The sequence below is a fragment of the Polyodon spathula genome, chromosome 16, assembly GCF_017654505.1.
Source record: "Polyodon spathula isolate WHYD16114869_AA chromosome 16, ASM1765450v1, whole genome shotgun sequence".
Lineage (NCBI taxonomy): Eukaryota > Metazoa > Chordata > Actinopteri > Acipenseriformes > Polyodontidae > Polyodon > Polyodon spathula.
This window is the reverse complement of record NC_054549.1, coordinates 10,249,423-10,258,428: the sequence shown is the minus strand read 5'-3', so window position 1 is coordinate 10,258,428 and position 9,006 is coordinate 10,249,423. Positions and strand designations below refer to the sequence as shown.

Genomic DNA, 9,006 nt, shown 5'->3' with positions numbered 1-9,006 from the left:
AGGCATTAAGATATCACCGTGATACAGTTTCAGCTCATTACTTCCACGAACCCAGCACTGGAACCAAACAAAAATCAATAATCTGAAGATTAATAGCTCAGTTACAGAGACGGGGACGGGGGACGTTTTGTTTGTGTGATGATTTTATGACAGGTATAAGATATGTTTAAAAATAGAGAAAGAGGCGTGAGCAGTCATTATCATGTCAGAATGGCACGCTGATAAAAAAAAATTGCCAGGCATTGAGAAAGGCTGCCTTTGTAATCAAGCACACAGAGCAGTGAGAGGGGTCACGCAGCTATGGAAAAAAGCAAGGATTTCATGTGATCGTGTCTTATATCCACCGGCTCTTAAACAAAGCTCTTGCACAGGCTCTGTAAAGGTTTGCGTTGGTATATTGACCCAGTAGCAGTTGCGTTTTTACGCTTGCCAGTTACCACACTTCACCGTGGTTTTACCACACGGTTTAATATCACTTTACCGTGTTTCTGGCATGGTTTACACCTTTCCACAGAAACGCAGGTTTGGTGGGATATTCAAAATGAAGTTGCAATGCAACTCTAAACCAAGTGGTTGTGAAGTTCCCTTCCTTATATTTACTTCCAGTGTATGATTGATATATATATATAGAGAGAGAGCTCGCCAGCCAGTGCCACCTCAAGCTGATGGTCTCCTAGCAACCCTGTGCGGTGCGGGCTGAGGCTGAGAGACTGTGTCTGCGTTCACGCAGATCATTCTGCGCAGATTCTGTGCAGGACCTGACCGCTTCAGCCAATGGCCGCGGTCACGCAGATCATTCTGCGCAGATAATTGGCTAAACTGGTCAGAATCTGCGCAGAATGATTCTCCGTGAACACACCCTGTTTTGCTTTTTTTTTTTTTTCCTAATTACGTGAAGTCAGGCAGGAGTCACATGGTTTGTTTTTGCTTCGGACTGAGGAAGAGAGAGGGGAAAAAAAGAAGCTGCCATAACTAGGGTTTACAGAAAAGTTTTGGAACTAGCGTAGCCAAAGGACATGGAAATACCAGCCATAAACTTAAAGGTAATTACATAACATTTTGCATTGTAGACAGCTGTGGCTAAAAGTTTTGCATCACCCTGTACAGAATGAACACATGTTTTGCTTCATATTAAAGTCGAATGAAAGCTGCTGAATAATGTTAAGTTAACGTATGGAGGTGATGCCTAACTTTTAACCATAAGCCGTGCATAACTACTGTACAGCCGTGCAAGTACTGAATGTGTTAAGAAGTCGTTTTGAACTCGTGTACTTTTTGGAAAGATCACTTGATTACTATTTAAGGAAGTTGCACGGCTATGCACGGTGCTGGGTTATTGTACTGTTTTTAAGTACCTGCTCTCTCTCGCGTAATTGGAACACGCACGTCGAATCCACCCTGAAAGTTCCGTTCTAAATGACGTGTTTCAGGTGTGTGTGGAGTATGGCACCGTACTGCACTGAGCTAACGATAAGGGATTGCATGCTGTTTAAACCGTGCTGTATACGGTACAGCATAATTAACTACTAATGGTCATAATCACCATCTTCAATAAGAATAATTATAGTAATGATGATGATGGCAATCCTTCACTCTCATGCCTCTTTCTTGTCTCCTCGACTAGGCTATCGTTTTTGTCCACTGGCTTCTAACAATATGGTGAGTGAGCTGAGCAAACACACACACACCCTTTTTTTTTTTTCAGGCACCCGTGGAATTTCTCCAGTTCTCCTTTGCCGTTTCAAGGGTGGACTGCAGCATGATGAGTAGAAATCGGGATGCGTTTATCGGTGTCTTTTTGTGTTTTAATTATTATTTTTTAATTGTAAAGCAGGAGAATAATTTCCGATGTGTAGCAGTTTGATCAGTCCCAGGTCTCCTTGTGAGTTTCCTCTGCGAGTTCCCAGCACAGGAGATGCAGTCTTGGGTTAGTTTTATCATGTGGAACGCTGGTTTAAAGGGTTGTGATTGTGAGCCTCACACCAGTTCTTCAGTCCTTGCACTTGCTTTGTGTCCCTTTCTCTCCGAGCAGGAAATACGGATCTGGGAAAGTCGCTGTGAGAGATTAGCACCCGGCTGGGCAAATCTTATTCCGTCAAAGCTTGAAAGCGCCCGTGCTTTTTAAGCCAGTTTGGCGCTGATCACGTCTGCCTATCGCTCTCGACTTGCTGAACACACTTTGTCTGCCTTAAATTTCATCAACATTTGTGTCAGACTCCTGTCTACCTTTCTGATTTCAGTGTAATCCGATAAACCTGATTTTTATACAGATTTTACAAACATGCACTGTAGTGTAAAGACTACTGTACTGTTTTTTTATTTTTAATTTATGGTATGAGTAATGAAAAATAACAGCATTGTGTAACAAGCCCGTTCCAACCAAAACTGGTAGTTCCATATAACTGAGGACTGTGCTATGGGATTAGTATGTCTAGAATAATGGGTTCGGGTTTAAACAGTCTGTCAAGCTTAACTATATTAGGTTGGGACACTTCTTGTATACAGTGATTGGGAGATAAGTGAAAACGGTGTATTCACGAAATAGGAGAAGGCATTTGAAAAAGATGGCAAACGCAGCTTTGAGACTCTCCTGCAGCTCATGAAGTCCCTGAAAGAATCCCTTATTCTGTGTGTCTTGTGCTTCCCAGGGGTTTTATGTACCCGTGGCTCCCTGTATCTTACGCGTGGAGTAACGTCACCGTCCTAGCCATTGGGGTTTGGGCCGTCGCTCAGAGGGACTCCATCGACGCCGTGCTCCTGGTGAGTTTACAGATCTCTAACCTCATTGGAAGCATGTCAGGAAACGAAAGCACAGAATGCTGCTGTAGCCAGAACTCTCTCAGCGCTAAGTAACTGGGCAAAGAGACGCCCTCTAGTTCAGTGGATTCAGTGTCTTTTATAGGAGCTCACCCAGATCCAGGGTTGGTGAAGTGGTCGGCAGTGTTGGGACACTTGTAGCTGAAAGTGTTGAAGGAGATTCAGATTGCTGCTACAATTGCTGCCCATTTTTTTTTGTTCCCAACAATTTCTCTTCCCAGTTTTTGATCGGAATGTCGATAACCATCCTCACGGATATCATCCACTTCGGGATTTACTACAACAGCGGGCCGTCCCTTTTCCGGTTCTGCGCCGGCATGGCGATCCTGAGTCTCATTCTCAAACCCGCGTCCTGCTTCTTCGTCTACCAGATGTACCGCGAGAGGGGTGGAGAATACGTCAACTTCGGTATGTAGTGTGTACGCACCAGCAGCCCAGCACACAGGCGCAGGACCTGTCCCATGCAGTGCATCACCACACAAGTATTGTATTGTATTGTATTTATATAATAAAACAGACAGACAGACAGACAGCACAACCAGAAGTTTTTAAACAAAGCAAAAGCACTGGTTCTCTATTTATCGAGTACTTTATAACCTCTTCAGTGCAAGCTGTGCTTTTTTTTTTTTTTTTTTTTTTTTTTTTTTAAATCATTCTGGAACAGTATTCACACTTTCTAGTGTGGTCCGTGTGGCTCTGCACACAAACGTCCTTCTTTACATTGCAGTCGTTTGCTCTTGTGTCATGTCTTGCTAAGATTATGTTGCGCAACTTCCTGACTTTTTTTTTCTTCTTCTCCTTTTCGGTTTTCTTTTTCACCCTAAGACCTGGAGACTTCTTCTGTAGACAGCCGATATACGATGGACAGTGTTGACAGTGTCCCCCACATTCGTCACTACTGAAACCACCACCCCCCCCCCCCCCCCCCCCCCCCCCACCCCTCCTGCCCTCCCCCTACTGCCCGACTGAACTGCCCTCTTGATCCTCTGTGTGCGAGCTTCACCTCTGACCTTCATACCTTCACCTCAGCATCCTCCTGAAACGGGACAAGCCGCTTAATGCCTTGTGTGTCTCCTTGACCAATCGCATGCTGCTTCCTTCCCTGTCAACCAATCCAATTGCGATCCAGGTCGTTGCTGCCTGCCGGCACCTCTGGTTTTTGCAGCTAGCTAATCGGATGACTATATTTGTTTTTCCTTTTTGCCTGTGTAACAGTGCAGCGAAGGTTCTGCACACGCTCTATCCCGTCAGTTTGTGACGGCTGTGTGCTTTGCTTCGTCGCTCTGTGTTCCTTTTTTTTTCTTCTTGTTGCTTCTGACGTTTGAAGACTGTTGCTTGTATTTTATGGCTGTTGCACAACTATGTTACACGTTGAATATCTGGGACCCGTGAGGAAACAAAGTCTTGAGTCTCGAGGATCCCAGTGCGCAGTTGTTTTTTTTTATAATAACCCTTTTTTAAATGTCATTTCCTAGCAGACCCTCTGAAGGCTGTCTTCCAGTTTGTTCTCTTGTTTATTTTGGATGGAAATGATCTAGTAATCCAGCAGGTGTTTCTCTTACTTTGTGGAAGTGCTCTTTGTTTGCCTTTTACAGCTGATCATCTTACTTACGGGAAGTGTCTGTGGAAATAGAAAGGGAAGTAAACGTTGTTCAGTACCACAGCGCAGATGACCAGGTACATCTGGATATTGTGTTATCTGTGGCTTTGCAATCCAACTCAGTAATTCTGTACAGCTTTAACCCTTTCAGTGCCGCCACCTCATCATACTCATGTATACTCAGTAAAGGAGTTCCTTTTTGAGTTATATAAACTTAAATTCTTCAGCGCGACAAAAGTAATTCAGGACTGAAAGAGTTAAAGGCAAGCTGGCAGACCTGCAGTGGAGTGGAACGGACGAGAAGAAGCTCTCTAGCCCTGTTGTCAGCGCTTCGTTACCATGAAGGTGGTTGTTTGTAGTCTTGTTGATGTTTTCTCTGACACGCGCTGTGTTCATGCAGGTTTACCCAGCATGGCTCATAACAGAGACTCTTATCAGTCGATCGACCAGCAGAACTCGGGACAGGCCAACTCCCACTATGCAGAGTTGGACGAGAGCAAGGCTGGACCCCAGGCGTACTGAGGAGGGGAGAGAGAGAGAGAGCGACAGTCATACTGCCCTCCCAGGACCAAAGGGGGTGTATATCGCGTGAGGAAGACTCCACACATACAGAGTTGTATCTTTTAGCTGTATTTTGCTAAATGTTACAGGCTGTCTGTGTATTTATTTAGTTGTTTATTTATGTCACATGCACCAAAAGTAAGATAAATAAGATTTTCTTTTGAATTCTATTTGAAGTGGAGCAGAAGTTTAGTGAACCTGGCTGTATCTTCTATCCTGGCTGTTTTTTACAAGATTAAAATGGCACATATACACTAGTAAAAATATTTTTGAAATCAATAGTTCTGAATCGCGTCTTAGTCCAGACTTGGATTTCTCTTCCAACTGCACAGCAGTTTCCATCGTTCCAGGTTTTCCTGTGAGCTTCGTGAACCACAGTTTGTGGATAACAAGCTCCTTATGAAGCTCCTAGTAAAACCAGGAACGGATCAAATGCTCATGCAATGGGAGTCTTATTTCCAGCCCTGGATCAGCAACCCAAACACTTTCCCGGGAAGCTGTTTTCGCTTCTCCCGGCAGACCTGTGTGATGCCTCCCTTCACAGTGTGTGAACCAGCAGATCAATATCCTTTCCACAGAGGAGCCACAGCAGTACCGCGTCGACCTCCAAGGCATCCCATATCGAAACCCTTTAGTGTGTTAGTTAAAGCATGTGTTTCCATAGGAACTGTGCTTGGCAGGGCCACGGGCGGTGCAGTACACTCGGTCAGGCTTATCTTTGCAGGCTGCAGCAAAAACTCCTTCCTTACAGGATGCAGCAGTGTACTCACATGAAGGGTTGCTGAAAGTGCTGCTTGTTTCATCTGCTGTGTTGCTTCTGTTTTGTGTGTGTGTTAACCTGTTTCGCTTGCCTTTACTACAAAAAGAAGATATTGTAATAGACTCAGTTTGTACATAGTTGTTGCACTTGTAATGAGACCTGAAAGCACACCGTGCCGTTTGCCGCTTTCTTGCCTTTTCACATCTGCCTTTGTGTTGCCGTAGTTGTTGCTGCTGCTTTTAGTGTTATTTCTGTCTCTGTTTTTGAAGTGCTTTCAGGAAGGTGATCTATCATCATGCAGTACTGCAACACGGCCCATTGATTTCTCATTCATTTCCACCGTCCAGGCAGGGAAACGACATGCCCAAGCGGTGTCCTCTTACAATTTCACTTTCTCCAGTAGAGCACCACTGCGCAGGAACGGGAAAGTGCAGGCGTGTGGACGCTGGCATTGTGCTTGTGTGTATTTTCCCCGGGGGGGGGGTTCTGTACAGTTTCTCTGGTATATTTGACCTCAGAGAGAGAGAGAGAGACAGATGTAACTAATACCCTTGCTTCTCCATACTGCCTGTGAAGATAGTATCATACCTATTAGCTCAAGCAGAGCTCCAGTGAAATGTGCCGTCTGGTTTTTTTTTTTTTTACTAGCTGAAGAAAATGATTTATCGCCTGGACCTCTCTGTGGCGCAAAGCGAACAGATTGGCTGTGGTCAGGGAATTTATTATTATTATTTTATTTTATTTTATTTTTTTTTATTTTTAAGAAATCTGTGGAATAAAACATACCAATTTTCTTTCCAGGGTGTTGTGGTAGTGGCTTTTCACAAAATGAGTGCGCCTGTTCGTTTTGTTTAATATGCTGCCTTCCTATACTGTTTAGAATAAAGGTGAATATTTAACTGGTACTTTGTTACGGTTTTTTGCGTGAATCGCCTTTAATAAATTTCAAACGCATTAATGCAATCTTATAGTGCGAGATTACACACACACACACCATCTTTGTTTCTTTCTATATGGGTGACGGGAGTCTGCCTTTGTAAACGGTAGCGTGGGGTCTCAATGAATGACTGACCTGGCTGTTAGTGACTCCTCTCCGCAGACGGTAACGCGCTTGCGAGGTCGGAGACGGAGGGGGCCGGTGATTAATTGCTGACTCTGTCCTTCATTGATATGTGAGCCTCTTTTATTCTTTTATTAACAAGACCGATGCGCCGCGCGGGAGCCCTTTCTACCCGCATGCAGCCGCAACTTCGTGTAACCTTGATTGCAAAATAAAAATAAAAAAGAATGAATGAAACACTGTTTAACCCTTTGCTGCCCAGCGTCCAATATATTTGACTGAGAAAATAAACAAATAAATAGGAACGAGGGCATAACCAGGGCAGCAAGAGTTAAAACAATTATACAAACGCGCTTCTGAACTGGACGATTCAGCGGAGGCAAAAACAGATCAGGGCACGCTTCTTATACTAGTCCGAGTTATCCGGGAATTGCAGAGACCTGTAAGCAGGGACGTGGTTTACCGAGGGAATGCTGGCAGCCTGATGCTGTAGAGTGCGCGTCGCTTTACGCGGCTGAGTCAAGGTGAATCGATGTCGCCAGAGTTTTTCAGAAGATCGTTGTATTGTATGTCAGTGATAGTTTGCATCAGGCAGGTAAAGATTGAAACGCTTAAACTGTTAGGGAAAATTAAAAAAAAAAAAATCTTAAGCGTTTAATCAGAAAACACCCTGTTTTATGAGGCTGGCATGTATTTATTTATTGAGTTTCCTCATGGTTTTACAGTGTCTTGACGCGCTGTTTGCTGCGCATTGTGTGATTGAATAACACGATATCTGCACCGGTATCTGTTTCCCGTGATATTTAGCGCTTAGCATTGCCTTCCAGTCACCCTCAGTGCCCTTGTTACGCATGAATATAAACGATCTGTATGCTGGACACTGGAAGCATTCACGTAACCAAGGAAAAGCATCGCGCTGTGATGTCATTTGCATTGTTATTAATATTGCGTTGCTGCCTTCTGTTGGTTTCTGTTCATGGCACAAGTTTTGTACAGTAAATGTGTTCATTGCAAGCTCTCTGAGTCGTCTTGTGTCTTTCTGTTTTTGTTTTAAGGTACTGTGTAGAAATAAATGCTGTTTAAAACAAAGTATTGTGTGATTTCTGTTTTATTCTTTATTTGCCCTGTGTGTTTTAGTGTCTTCTTATTTATTCGTTGTTCGTGTATTCTGTGTGTGTTTGCGAGCACCATTGCAGAGCTACGTGTAGCGCACCGGCTGGGAATCTCCTCTATAACTTTAGCGTAAGCGTCACCTGTTCAACAAGCCACGAGTAAGCTTTTGGAAAAGGTCAGGTTCCTTCAGAGCCCTACAGATATGAGTTAGACAGCACGGGGTGTGTCTGTGCAGCCTCTCAGCCCTTGCGAGTTTTCTAATGGGTGTTTTTCCTCTCTCCTTTCATTATTGATAATTAAAGGTGCGTACAGTCCAAATACAAGTTAAAAAATGTTTTTCAGTCTCTCCTGGGTTTTTTTTTTTGGTATTGATATGTCTTCCTGCTGCTCAAGAGCGCAGATGTCATTTCGGAATTAATGTGCCCTTGGACTGATCCTGTGAAAGCTACACAAAGCCTCACTGCTCGTAATTGTATTGTAATGGGAAATACCAGGTTCAATACCCTGGCTGTGAATTATACTGAAAAGCTGAAATGAAATCGCTCCCGCTAACCGTATTGCTTTCCCTCTAATTTCTTGGTTGTTGTTGTTATTATTATTATTTACGGTTGGAAACAGTGTCACTAAAACTGTCAACCCGCATACTACATATTAAAAGGGGCACCTCATTCAATCCAAACGGTTTGTACCCGCTGCGTTTTTAATCATAGAAGCCCAAGACTGAAAACATTGCTGAGTTTAAGGTAATAAAACAGGCCATTGTGAATTGCCTACCCCGTCCCCCTCCCCATCCCTCCTCCGTGCTGCCCCGCGGGGCGTGCTGTTCATATCTGTTCTTTCAGTACATCGTTCATCACGGAGCCGCCGACGCGGGGCTGCGCGCTGGAACTGATGCGCTAACCCAGCCGGCGAGGAGACTGCTAGCGGGATAGATCACGAACAGAACCGGATAAAGGGGCGCTAATGAAGACGAATGAATTAAATAAAACGAGAGGGCATCCTTTGCCATTCGAAAAAAAAAATTGCAATATATTAGTGCATTAGCCGAGAGTCTCCTGTACTCAACTGGGACACATAGATGACCCTGCCCCACAC

The 9,006-nt window shown here is 44.1% G+C and overlaps 1 protein-coding gene across 3 annotated transcripts; it reads left to right on the top strand.

Annotated features, from left to right (window-relative positions):
- Positions 1-888: 888 nt before the first annotated feature.
- LOC121329122 (type-1 angiotensin II receptor-associated protein-like) lies at positions 889-5,259 on the top strand. Of its 3 annotated transcripts, none has more exons than XM_041274494.1 (5): positions 889-1,043; positions 1,625-1,659; positions 2,649-2,760; positions 3,039-3,225; positions 3,643-4,811. In XM_041274494.1, the coding sequence occupies exons 1-5, from the start codon at positions 1,017-1,019 to the stop codon at positions 3,717-3,719; spliced, it is 438 nt and encodes a 145-aa protein (XP_041130428.1). In that variant the 5' UTR covers positions 889-1,016; the 3' UTR covers positions 3,720-4,811. The 3 variants fall into 3 exon arrangements, with proteins under 3 accessions (XP_041130428.1, XP_041130427.1, XP_041130429.1); XM_041274493.1 differs by lacking the exon at positions 3,643-4,811 and adding an exon at positions 4,818-5,259 and having other exon boundaries at positions 896-1,043; XM_041274495.1 differs by lacking the exons at positions 1,625-1,659; positions 3,643-4,811 and adding an exon at positions 4,818-5,259 and having other exon boundaries at positions 896-1,043.
- The last annotated feature ends 3,747 nt before the right edge of the window (positions 5,260-9,006 follow it).

What these genes read in the sequence shown, in the direction of transcription:
- LOC121329122 (XM_041274493.1), top strand. Translation starts at nt 1,017, where the DNA reads ATGGAAATACCAGCCATAAACTTAAAG. An exon ending in TACCAGCCATAAACTTAAAG is followed by an intron (nt 1,044 to 1,624) that starts GTAATTACATAA and finishes CTCCTCGACTAG; the next exon opens with GCTATCGTTTTTGTCCACTG. An exon ending in CCATCGACGCCGTGCTCCTG is followed by an intron (nt 2,761 to 3,038) that starts GTGAGTTTACAG and finishes TTCTCTTCCCAG; the next exon opens with TTTTTGATCGGAATGTCGAT.